General features: G+C 32.5%; 1 protein-coding gene and 1 long non-coding RNA gene across 2 annotated transcripts; both read left to right on the forward strand.

The window, feature by feature from the left end:
- The first annotated feature begins 518 nt into the window (after positions 1-518).
- LOC128235691 (uncharacterized) lies at positions 519-7,467 on the forward strand. Its single transcript, XM_052950493.1, has 8 exons — positions 519-652; positions 2,036-2,353; positions 2,616-2,912; positions 3,130-3,435; positions 3,549-3,851; positions 4,326-4,643; positions 5,597-5,878; positions 7,154-7,467. The coding sequence occupies exons 1-8, from the start codon at positions 601-603 to the stop codon at positions 7,465-7,467; spliced, it is 2,190 nt and encodes a 729-aa protein (XP_052806453.1). The 5' UTR covers positions 519-600.
- A 500-nt stretch (positions 7,468-7,967) lies between these two features.
- On the forward strand, positions 7,968-11,279 carry LOC128233530 (uncharacterized). Its single transcript, XR_008260716.1, has 3 exons — positions 7,968-8,094; positions 8,819-8,925; positions 10,359-11,279. It is a non-coding gene; the product is annotated as an uncharacterized LOC128233530 (long non-coding RNA).
- The last annotated feature ends 2,439 nt before the right edge of the window (positions 11,280-13,718 follow it).

Here is a 13,718-nt window from a genome sequence, read left to right on the forward strand (position 1 = left end):
ACGGTATAATACGGTTTTTTGTCATCTTGATGTTTCTGTTTTCTTTAATCAGTTTATATAATTGTTTGTTAATATAGTTTTTTTCAAACATATTTCATAGTTTTATTTCCATGCATACTTTTCATGTTTCAGACTCGTAATTAAGATGGATTGAGAACTGGCTTACATATAAATATCAAACTCAAAATAAATATTAAATCATCATTTTAATGGAGTTTGAACATTATCTTGGATGGCGTCTTTAATTGGTATTATTTTAAGTTCTTACAGTGAATTCCATCAAGAATAAACTATTTGTGACGACTGTCTGTGGATGGTAACTTTTATAATTTATATGAAAGTAAGGAGGAACTTATTGTTGAATAACAACAATGAACAGACATGGTTTCCGGCGCTTCAGTTAAACAAATGTGTACCGAAAGAGCGAACAATACTTATCTTCCCCCATGAAAAATAGGGACTGTCTGTCTCTTTGTTTCTGAAATGTTAATTATCCATTGTAAAGAAATGTTCAACTAGTTAAACCAAACTACAAAACTAGTTAAACCAAACTACAACAGTCATATTAATCAATATATATAATAAATTGTTGCGCGAGCAATGCTACCACAATGGATAATAAAGGGTGCTCAATTTGCCGTGCGCTTAACTGGTATGTAAGATACATGACAATTGTTCGTTTTTGTTTTAGATTTTAAATTTCAGTTAGTGTTATTACTGCAATAAATTATTTTACTGCTACTTCTACTGCTACTATGGCTTGTGCTGCTGGTCTAGTTGCTGGTACTACTTTTGCTGCTACTGCTACTACTACAACAATATTTTCTACTACAACAAACGAAATGTCAAAACACGAAAATGCTGTAGTTCACACTGTTTTATTAAATTCATCATTGACTCATTTCCTGCTAAAAACCATTAGCAATTTATCGTACATTCTCTTTTCAACAACTACAACAAAACAACATATCTGGTGTAAATTGCTATTACTGAGATGACTTTCTGTGTGAAAAGGATACATTTCTTTACTTCGTGAATTAAAAAGGATGATCAAGATTCCATAACTTATCATATCATTTTCTATTTGATCATTATTTATAAGCTATAAGCTTGATCACTTCATTGATACTCAATATATTTCATATTTGGCAATTATAATAACAGCCACACTCTCTAATTTGACCAGTATAATATTTTATCTTGATTAAAGACAATCAAAGTTAGTACGGTAACGAATCTTTGAAATATGATATGATGATATGCTCTTTGTACAGCAGGTATGGATCGACGAGATCTTATAGAATATTTAGTAAGGAGTATTGCATAAACAAAGTAGCACCCAAATAATTTATTCTAAATTATTGTCAAAATAATCTTTACACTTCGGAAGGTTTAAGGATTAAAAGTATTAAAAAGATAGTTAACAATAGCGTATTATACCGGTAAGATTATAACACTCATTTGAAGAGAATGGAATAGCATATCGACGTCTGATAAGTACCACAGTTTATCGCTAAGTCTTCCATAATTTGGTCCCCTGCTTGAAGAAAAGATATTGCAATCAAGTCAGTTAGAACATATTGTGTACAATCTTAACAGTGAAAAATGACCGACTCGCTTTTTCCGCCCCGATGATAACTCAATCATTAGGATATTGAAAAACATTTTCTAATATAATGTAAAAAATAGACTAATGGAAATAATTAATTAGAATTCCATCGTTTTCAAATACTTAGTATAGGTGCTGTAGCGTTCCTACCCTGAGGGATTATAAATGTATGTCATAATTGAGTTCAATGTCATATCATCTAGATACTGGATGTAGCAACACCAGAATAAATAATAATTATATTATAGTTTTTTTTTTCAGAAAAGCCCTTTTGATTGCATCTTTGGCATCAGTTGCATCTATTTCTGAACGCCTTCGTATATATCCATAAGAATACTTGATTTCAGTTTTACGAGTCAAAAACATGTATCAAGAATGTGTACTCGCAATCATTTTGCACTTTTTGCGTTTACTACATTTTTTCAGCTGTGTGTGTGTATATCTGTGTAGCCAGGCACCACTACGGAACCATATCAGTGGTAGGGCCAGCATTTATGAACAGGGAGGTTACACTGAAAGCAACACCCTTCTACCCTTGGGGGTGCGTTGTAGAATGGAAATACATAATGGAACATGGCACTGAAATCCAAACAATGAATGGACCACATGTTATAAGGTATTCGGAGGATGGTTCATTCTTTTTGAAATGGAAAGTTTCCAATGAATACAACATATCTAACTTCTACGCCGGATGTTCAACAAACTCAACAATAAGATCAAGTCTGATAACTTTAAATGTGAAAGGTAAATATCGAAGTGCATTTCATTGTGTTAACCAAATTTGTATTGATACACACTTTATATAGGAATAAAGCGTATGAGTTGATCTTTGTTTCATCTTTGTTTGAACGTTTGGTTTTATTCTTTAAAGCCCCCTGACATACATAAATGTGTATTCATTGTACTATTTGGCATTGTTCCTACCGTGTGTTTTCTTCTTAATAAATACAAAACAGGAGAAAAATATGTTGTTGCGATACTTACGCTTATTAACGTTAATTTTCAGAAATTGTTGGACTATGTGGAGCTCTCGTGATTCTTAACCCGGTTGATCGGGGCGGGAACGTCAAACTTGGATATTTTCCGTCTGACCTTTCTATAGAGCACAAAACTTGCACAAGACGAACATGGATGAAAAACATGAAGGAGATAATACTGCGAAATGGTTCTTACGAAGAGGAAATGCATTCTGAATATTTGTACGTATTGACTATACTTAACTTTGACGACAGAGATGAAGGAACTTATATTTTAATTTGTAATTCAGTTGACAACACGGATTCTGTGCAGCTTTACATCCCAGGTACTTAACTTGTACTTAATCGAGTATTCTGACTTTTAAATAATGGTTTTGTTTTAATGTGTTAGTTTGGAATAAAAAGGAGTCGTAAAAGAACAAGAAGAATAAATCATATCGCTAGATAACAAATGCATGAGCAGCAATGTGCTAAACATTCAGTTTCATTTGTATCTTGAAAGTTTACATGGTTTTCCAAGTGATAACAATGATTTTTTTTCAGAGCTCCCGAGTTATCCAGTCATCGGTCCAAAATCTGATGACTTTAATACAACAGGATGCATATATGTTGATCTTGGATCCGACTTATATTGCAAAACTGAAAATGGAACAGAACCCGTAAAAGTTGTACTTTTACTTGGGCAGGATTCATTTGTTCTTTCTAAAAGTAAACGGAACAAAGACTTGTACCGTTTCAATAACGTTCACCAAAAAATGGAAGGATTGTCGAGACGGAATGTGACATGCCTAGTTTCAAATGCAGCCCTTGATACACCATACGAAGTGCATGGCAATCTTTGTAACGTGGGTAAGCAAGTAGAATATACATAATGTAAAGTTATGATTCATAATTTTGTGGAGTTTAATTTTATTGGATCGTGCATTATTTTCGATGTTGTTAAAACCATTTTTCAATACCAGAGAAAGGTAGCTCTCCCGTGCTAACTGTTCCTGAATTCCTTTTTGGAGAAAGCTCTACATCAATATGTGAAGTGCGCAATGCTGTTCCAGCTCCGGCGATAGAACTATACATTGACAATGTCTTGCTAACAGATGTTCAACAAACCGATTCATTTAATGGATCTTCTTATACGTTTACCAGCACAACAACGATGGCAAAGACTAGCAAAATATGGAATGGAAAAGACATGTGCTGCACCAGGAAAAGCAAATACGATTTTGGTATTAAAACCGTGTCAGTATGCCAAAAGATTAGTATAAAATGTAAGTTAATTGGATCGATTTCGATTTTGAATAAAGTGTTAAATTGTTAGAAATGTTTGCATTCGGTCGTTATTTCTTATGTTGATCATGCAATCGATGCTACTGAAGAATGTGTGCAACTCCTAAAAAACATTCAAATATGGTTGGGTAAATCTCACCTACATTCGAATTGATAATAACTGTGTAATTATAAAATGCACCTACCTTTAAATTGAAATATATCGAACTACTGTAAAGTAGATGACGATGGCACAATATCATACCTTTAATCTCGAATATTAATCACAATCTATCAGTTTAAAGTAAGAGAATTCCCTTTTAAAATGTAATGTTTAAAGTACGTAAATCAAATGATTTGTATAACACATATATGCCAAGGGTCGTTTTTTAAATGACATAGAAAATGTACTTGGGTTTTAGACATCTGTTATAACAAAACATTAATGAACTGCATTTTCTCTTTTTCCATTTCAGATCCCTCTTCTGGCATTTCGATGTCCGTAAACAAAACACATGAATACAACAAAAATAGTTCTGCCTGTTTTTTAGATGTATTTTGTCAAACGAATGAATCAAATCCACCTTGCACGATTGAATGGACAAGCGACAACGATAATTTAAGATATATGAAAAGCAGGAATTGGACTAATGAAGAACATGGGAGCTACCGTTCTGCTTCCAACGTGCTTTACAGGGTGACAAAAGACATTGGTGGGGGAACTATAACATGTTCAACAAGATGTGATCATTTCTCACCCCATCTAAATAAAAATGATACAGTATATGTTTCAGGTACATATTCAACCTTATTTATTTGTTGACTTTTGTTCACACTACTAATCGAACCGTGACGTCTTTTCTCAATTAAGAGGGGTCCGTCTTCAGTATTGTACTAATGTATTATCATATGTTTTATTCAAGGTATTTTACCAACTACTAACAAAACTTACAACCAATATATCTTAAAATGTGTTATAAAGTAATATAAGCCACTTAAATTATCAATGTTTAAAGAAAGAAATCGTAAATTCAGAAATTGTTTTAACACACTATTCTACCAACTATCGTTTTAAATAACACTGGTAATCAATTTATTGTTCAGATCTGACACTATTCATATGAATGATATTTATTAACTGGAAAAGAAGTTCAAATATACACATAAATATTTTCTCATGTTTTTATTTCAGTCCCAACTCAGTATATAATACATCAAAATACATGAATACAATATCAATGTTTATGTCTTTTTCTTTAAAGTTTCTTGTGAAACAAATGAATTTAATCCACCTTGCACAATTCGTGGGTTATGTAACAATGTTAATTTGAGATACGTTCAATGTATCAATTTGACGAATAGTGAAAGTCGGAGTAACCGTTCTGTTTTAAACGTGTTGTACAATGCGACTAAAGGCATGGCGGAGGACTATGATATGGTCATTTCCCCTTTTGCATTAGTAAAGTTGTCACAATATATATGTTCCTCGTAACCCGTAACTCGATCTTACTTATTTGTCAACTGAGTGTCACATTACATATCCAACCACGACTGCTAGATTCATGTATTTTCTTCTTTCAAAGGAGTACTGATATATTGTTTTATCTTCAATGGCGCTGTTGTACTCCCTTGTAATAGGAACTTAATTAAACACTTTAACATCTTTAAAAAGTATGATAATTCTTATTTTCTCTGAGTAATTATTTTACTAAGTTACTTACTCAATAATTTCTACACTACATTTCAGGTGGTCCAACTCTGCATTTCAACAAGACATCACCTGTTTATTTATATCCGAATACTACAGTGATTGTCAAATGCCTTGTGGATGACTGCAATGTTAAAGGGCAATGGACGCTTCGATGGGAAGATGAAAATAAAACCGAAATAACGACTTGTAAACAAACAGAGGAATGCCTGTTAACACTGACTTATACGAGTAATAAAGAGATGACATATATTTGCAGCGCATGGAAATCAGACGAGCTTCTAGGCAATTCATTGACAGTTCTTAACACAATGACAAAAGGTTTGTAAATAACGTTTCAAAATACATTTTATATGATACCAAAACCGGGCGTCAATCATTTTATGTCAATGACACGATAAATGAAAAGCTTATTTGTACATTTTATCCGTTCTTTTTCATTCCTTTTGTTCCATTCAATAATTTATATTTTCATTCGTGCATGATTTTCTGAACGATAAAACTTGTGATCATTTTGCATGAAGCAGTCGACCAATTGTGACGTTTGTAGGCGGAGTTTTGAAAGAAACATCGCTCTGTTTTGGCGCTGGTGAATCACCGTGCGTAGAGATTTTACTACGATCTACTTTTTGCTAAATATAGCATGCACATGTACACAAACAACTGATGAAATGACACTGTAATTGTGCCAAGTTTAAAAAAAAATTGACACGTAAAATATCGAAATGAATTTTTTCATCATAAGAATGATATAATGTATCCCTCATATTAAAAAACAATATTTTGAAATATCATAACTTACTATTAAACAACATTTAAGTACATAAAATGATTGGAACCTGTCAAATTGTCACGTATTTTTCGAGTATGAACAAACGTCTTAAAGTGTCAATTCAAGAAGACTTGCACATCGTTAAACTACAATTTGATGGAAAATATTAAAAGGCAACAAAATAATAGTATTTTGACGCTATTTATATCTGTTAAACTGAACGTATCCATAAAATCATCCTGACAACATTCATCATGCCCACTCACATTGGTCATGCATATGTAAAACAGGAGTTAAAATATAGTGATATTTTTCGTGATAAAAACAACAATATTACAAAGGAAATCATTATTACCAATATATGTTTTACAGTAACTTCCAAATGATTAAAAAGAATATTAGATTTTTTTTGTGCAAATTATTTTTGGACTATTTATTTAATATATATGCGGATGATAAAAAGAACGCCAAGATCTTTAAGATTACGGGCGACAAGTGCTCTCGCGTTTTGTTCCATTTGTTGTAGTTAAAGACTTGTTCTCAAACCCCTTAGTTTAAGTCGGAAAAAATTAACAAAGGGAAATGGTAAATAAAATTATTGATTCTTATTTTTTTGTGCGTTCATGCAGTATGAACGCTTGGCCGCGAGTTTACATATTTTCCAAGAACCGCTAACGCGGTTCATGGATATGCAGTTTCGAAAAAAATTTTTTTTTCACTGCTTACAGCGTTTACCGTGCTTCCATACAGTATGATAATTATTGTTAATAAGTTGTATTTATTTTAATATGTTCTTTCTTAACAATTTCAACACTACGTTTCAGGTGGTCCTACTCTGAATTTGAACGCGACATCACCTGTTGATTTACATCCGCATATGAAGTTGACCGTCAACTGCTTTGTTGCTGACAGCAATGCCACAGGACAATGGATGATTCGGTGGGAATATGAAAATAAGACTGAAATAAAAACTTGTAAGCAAACAGAGGAATGCCTGTTTACACTGACTTATACGGGAGATGAAGAGATGACATACATTTGCAGCGCATGGGAATCAGATGAGCTTCTGAGACATTCTTTGACAGTTTTCAACTCAATGACAGAGGGTAGTTCTGTCGCCAATGGCAAGTTAACTTAAAAGCTTATTAGTACATTTCATCCCTAATTTTTCCTTTATTCCTTTCAACCGTTCATAAATCTTTTAACATTTAGTTTAAAAGTTATTTGGTATCAGTCGTTAAATCCACACAGCTTCGGCTATGGTGATCATTTATTTCCAAATACGGGACAATAGACAACTAAATATCTCTTACGAACGACATGATATTGAAAAGGTTTACGGTGCCACTACCATCCATAGATAACATGAAGGTCCATGACAAAATGAAATCAATGCGTTAACTGTGTTAAATTAAAATTTATTACGAAAAGTGCAACATTGCATTTGAAAATCTGAAGTTCAAATTTGAGTGTTGGTATTTTCTTAATTGTGTGCATTAATAACATACACAATTTATTTTCAACCTTTCAAAGTTGACATTATCTTAAATAAATTTAATGTAATAAAAACGAAACAATAGTTACAAAATCGTACTTGAGTACTTGTAATTTAAATGTTGTTTAATTGCAGAAGTCACAACCGAATCGGCACAAGTTGTTTCCCAACAGTGGCATACGTCGGTCCTTTACGCCGTATCGGGAACAGTTCTACTTTTACTTGTAACAACGTTTACCGTGCTTCTTTGTAGGCGATGCAAACCTCATGGTAATTGTGCAGATACTGTTAATTAAAACACAGTCATTTAAAACAATGTTTTATCGAATCATATCTTCTTCTTTTAATCGGTCATTAATAACTTTTTTCATGATTTATTCAGAAATACTATTTAATTAGTTCACCAAACCTAAACGTAAGCTATTTGTGATTGTTTTGATTTTGATTCTGATAATGTTATACTATATATGGTTGTTAAACGTGTGTTACCTCACTGCAAAAATTCAGCATTTGTCTCTACATACGAACAATCATAATTGAAGATTGAGAAAGTACTACCAGTTTGACTATATGAAGTCGGGTACTACATCAGGGCACTAGATCGAAAGATAATTGTTCACATTATAGCAAAAACAATTTCACTTAATCGAAAATACAATGGAAGCTATGGAAACATGTTCAGCACACAATAAATCTATTGTAATCTTTCAATAGCACAAGAATCGAAAATACGACTAACACTGCACCAAAATTCATACAACTTCATGAATATAACGTTAATGTTTTTCAGTGAATCTTGAACCGATCATTAATGTATTTAGAGAAATGAGCTTATTTACAAACGTTATAAGTCATACTTGATGAATATTGGTGGCATCGGTTAATTAAGCTTATGGTATCCTCTAAAAAGGAAACACATGAACTGTTGACGTTCACATAATTGAATTGGCATTGCGCTGAGTGAAAGAGTTTTGTTTTTAATTCTTTGACACAGTTTATCACACTCTTCTACGCCGAAGAAGAACTGCAGTTAAAGAGCGAAGTACACATGTGTACGATGATGTTCATTCTAATCAAGAGACGACTGCGCTTCACAATCTGGTAAGATTTGTTTTCATTATAACCATCAAATGTAATGTCTTCTTGACTAAGAAGAATTGATCGTTTCATCTCAGGGTTACCGATTCAATTTCATAATGATGTTGCTATTCGTGTAGTATTTCATTATAAAAAACTGTTAAATAGATTGATTCTTGTAAACTACACGTATTCAAATACATCTGACCTAGTACATGAATAAGGTTTTACTATTTGTATTGGCCGTTTATAGACAGTAAATACACATTAAAGAATACATATCATATCAATCAGTAAGTTTACCAAACCGAGAATAGGAAAATCAGTCTACACAAATAACATTCTAAACTCTGCGAGAGTTCAAACAGAAAAAAGATGTTTCGCCAGATTATAGCAAACAGCTTTACACAATTTACAAACAACAACAACAAAACAAGTGAATTTAAGTTCTGCGCAACATTCTTAGTACAGCGATCGTAATTGGATAATTAACTAAGCAGCCATTATCATTTTCTGTACTGATAGTAAACAAGTGAGCACATTGGTCAGAACAAGTCATTGTCATAATCGCCTTAAATGTCTCGAGACCACAATGGTCGTATATAGTATTCCAAAGAAATTGACGATATTTTTCTTTCACGTGACAAAACAGAAGAAGATGAACACATATATTATCAGTCAAAATTGACAGGACTTACATATCTGAACATATAGGCGTGACATTAACTGTCCTAGTTAATTTAAGATTAATTTACAAACAGAAGGAATCCTTGGTCTCGTATTTGCAACTGAGGTTGCATGTGATTGTGAGGGGTACTGTTCATTCTCAGCTACCATCAGCGTTACTATTATATACATGGCAATTTGCTTAGATATGAAATTCTGATTGCACCACATAATAATAAATTAATAATAATAACATCTTGCTCAAAATTCGTTCAAACAATATTGTCATCAATACCCTTTTACAGTGATATAAATACAGACTTTAAGTCCTTTTTTTTCTAAAAAACAAACCTGAAAATAAACAGGAATTTACAAAGAAGTGTTTGTTTCGTTTTATGTATGTCATTTTTATACTTAATAGTCTTTTTTTCAAAAAGACAAACAAACATAAATATAATAAGGAATTTACACAGAAGTGTATGTTTCGTTTTATGTATATCATATTTGTACCTGATAGTCTTTTTTTCTCAAACACAAATTAAATTAGTAAGGAATTTACAAAGATGTGTCTGTTTTGTTTTATGTATATCATATTTATACTTGTTCGTCCTTTTTTTCTAAAAAACAAATACAAGAGTAATAAGGAATTTACAAAGAAGTGTTTGATTTCGTTTTATGCATATATTTTTATACTTGAAATGTTTTTTTTTCTTTCTAAACAAGCAAACAAGCTTAAAAATAATCGTTTAAGTTTATTATACTTATTGAAACAGCTTTATGTACATTTGAAGAGAGGAGTGTCTGCACGAGCCATCGAGAACAAAGACGCACCACCACTATTGGATACGGAAGAAAACAAAGACCGTTCAAACGAGAATGTCAGCCACTACGACTATGTTGATACCCAATCCGACGACAGAGACCGTCGAACAAACTCACCGGATGCAAATTATATCCATGCTATATAACCGATTTAGTAACTGATCAAATATTAACTATGTAGACGGATTTGTGTCATTTGGAGTTCACCGAATTATTATTATTTCACTGACCGTTTCAAGACCGTAACTTGATAGTTTATTGTTAGTAAGTGTACTGATGTTGTGTTTGCATGTGTGTTCTGATATGAACGTTTTGCTTGTAATACATTGTTAAGTTTAACTTATCTATTAATTAAAAAGTGCTTTGCAATTATTTGTGAATCATTCGCTTTTTCCAAATCGCTGCTTATCATTTAAAAAATGTATCTTTTATCTATAACCTAATCATATGTTAATGTCAACTGTATTTATAGTATTAACCGAAACTCATTTTAGAGTAAAAATCCTGTCGCTCAAATTTGGAGAAAAATCAAAATTCCTTTTGGTTAAGTGAGAACTGTAGAGTTCATTAGTGTCTAGTCTGGTTGAATCGTAACTTGGATGAGTTACAACTGTTACTCCGTCTGTATTCACATTCATTCTCTGGAACTGTTTGTATTTATTGTTTTCAAGTAGGCTCTAAATAGACCGTAAGGTGTATTGTGCAATGTTTCGACAAGTTTAATGTTGAGATCTTGTAAACCGGGCTACCCGCATTCAAAATGTAACTACGATGTTTCCTGCTTGATGTCATTCGTTGAACATTTATTTATCAACGATTAATTTGTATTTTTAAAACACTGGAACTAAAATATATATCCTTGTTGTATATTGTGCAACTAGTTGATCGCTTTAAAGGACGTTTATTCGTTTACCTTTAACCATATCGTCACCTTAGTGCAATAACTCAATAACTGCATATAGAAATAGAAGCAGATATTGAGTTATTGTACTAAGGTGACGATATGTAAGTACATAAATGTTTGGCTGTTGTGCTCGTCCATGTAGTTCACATTTGTATTACCATGGTGCAAATGATTCGATTTATTGCTAGATTCGATATCGCAATTACCAACATGAAACAAAATGACCGCTATGAATATAATAACAAACATATTATTGGTGTTTGTTTTCTTTTGGTTTAAATACAATCAAATGAATGAACTAGCAAACATGCTATGATTGTGTCATTTTCTCTGATGTTCGTACGATAACAAACGAATGTAACAACAAGCTTGTTATGAGTGTTTGTTGTTTGATAGTGTAAAATTAACACTGTTTATGTAGCGGTTTGCAATTATTTTAAGAAACGTATCATTTATAAAAAAATATCAAGCATTGTATTTCAAACTGGTCATTTTAGCAAAATTGAGTATAAAATAAAATATACTAAAGCGTGTGTTTTTCGTCGTTGATTATGTAGAGAAGTAGCTGCACGAGCGATGTGAACATAATCTAGCCTGCAATTGTAATCAATCGAAAGTGTGTTAAGAGCAAGGTCTTCAACGAAACTCCATGAACAAATGTAGATGAGTTCAATGTCACGCCCATTAGCTTACCCATAAAAAGTTTGACTACCATTGTATAGGAAAACACATATATTAAAGACAAAGCTTGATCAAGTATCCGCTATTAACTTGACAAAAGGTCTCTGAGGGTTATTTATCTATCTTTCATTAGGCTAATCTTGAAGTTTGCGGATGTCATCTAAAATAACTGTAAACAGTATAAAAAACATCTTGACAAAATTCAAAACGAATGCGAACGTATTGTTACTGGTTGTATTCGCATTGTTTTGTGATAGATTAGATAATATACATTATACAATATAAATAGAAAATGTTCTCTCTCCGGATAATATTTTAGATCCTCAGGCGGTAGGTCAAGCCTTAACAAGATCACTTCGAAACTCATCCAATAGTTCTAGCCTTTGTACACTCAAGTCACTACATATTTATTCATTAATTCCTTCTACCATTTAAGCATGATTGTCTCCCTGTTGAAGCAAAAATCATTGTATAATTTTTCATTTTGGAGTTTGCTATAAGTCGGATAACCCCAAACCAAATAATCTGTTTTATTATGGAAACCGCCAATTACAGGTCATTCACACTCGCTTTTGCAATAAACAATCAACTATCTGTTAAAACAATTATTCCCTTATTCCTCTGTTTGTGAGGAAGTCAGGAGCCAGTCAGTAACTGCCCTCTTTTTACTGATCAAATGCGACTTATTCTCAACTCTAAGGTAAACATTGACTGTCGTAACGCCCCGCTATTTAATATAACTGATACTACCCTCACAGAAGAGAAAATTAAGACATTGCTCAATGCAGTTCACCTGTTAATTACAATGTTAAAAATATTTGAAAGACAGTGATCAGCCACATCCAACTACTTATAATTACTTTCACAAGCCCTAAATTATCTTCTTTCTCTAAACAATGACCATAACTAACTATTTAACCATTAACCATTTAAAACTAAAAACCTCAATAAATACAGCGTTACATTGCGTTTAAACAAGTGCTGAATTATGGAGTATGCAATTTTACCATAGCCAACAGATCTGTGAGTCATTGACCCAAAATTTTGTTTTACTATTAATAACAAAATTGGTAATAAGCAGGGCATGCATTGTAACCTTAAAGTAACCAATATTTTGTTGAAGGAATCACAAACTCCAGTCGTTGTTAAAATCCCCAAAATCTACGTCATTCATGTGATGCTTGCTTTGATGATGTGGATATTTTAAATATTTGTGACTAGGACACGTATGAGGTTATGGTCATACAGCTATTTTAAGCCCCTAGTAGACTCGTGTTCCAATATCGCCGTGTTAAATGACTGTTCAAAGGCTGTAATCACATCATGTTGAGTTTTGTTATCACATTTTAGATTGATTGGAAATAAACATGTCAAAACAAAACATTTATTTAGATACAAGCATATACAGCTTATGATCATCCAAACAATCATCAAAGCAAGAAATGATCATATTTACAAACAAATCATAACAAGCTTAAGAGAGCAATAATATCCATTTCAAGTTACATTTGAATGCTCACTATAAAGTCTCTTATCTGATTTGCATTTATAGTAAAAGACTCGGTCAGAACATGCTTTAAAACTTGAAACGCTAAGTACATTTGTAAACAGTCGTAAGATCTGTCAACATGTGCCTTATGGACCCTCGCCTAGGAATGCTTTCGTGCATCATGAGACAGAAGCGTGTTTTGGTTGAGTGAATTTCTTTTACGTTTTGTAGATTATACGTGTGTGTACACTACAA

Source organism: Mya arenaria, chromosome 5, assembly GCF_026914265.1.
Source record: "Mya arenaria isolate MELC-2E11 chromosome 5, ASM2691426v1".
Taxonomy (NCBI): domain Eukaryota; kingdom Metazoa; phylum Mollusca; class Bivalvia; order Myida; family Myidae; genus Mya; species Mya arenaria.

Bases quoted from the DNA above. Each gene is read 5' to 3' on its own strand.
- LOC128235691 (XM_052950493.1), top strand. From the start codon at position 601: ATGCTACCACAATGGATAATAAAGGGTGCTCAATTTGCCGTGCGCTTA. The intron at 653-2,035 runs GTATGTAAGATA...ACATTTTTTCAG, and splicing joins ATTTGCCGTGCGCTTAACTG to CTGTGTGTGTGTATATCTGT. The intron at 3,852-4,325 runs GTAAGTTAATTG...TTTCCATTTCAG, and splicing joins CCAAAAGATTAGTATAAAAT to ATCCCTCTTCTGGCATTTCG.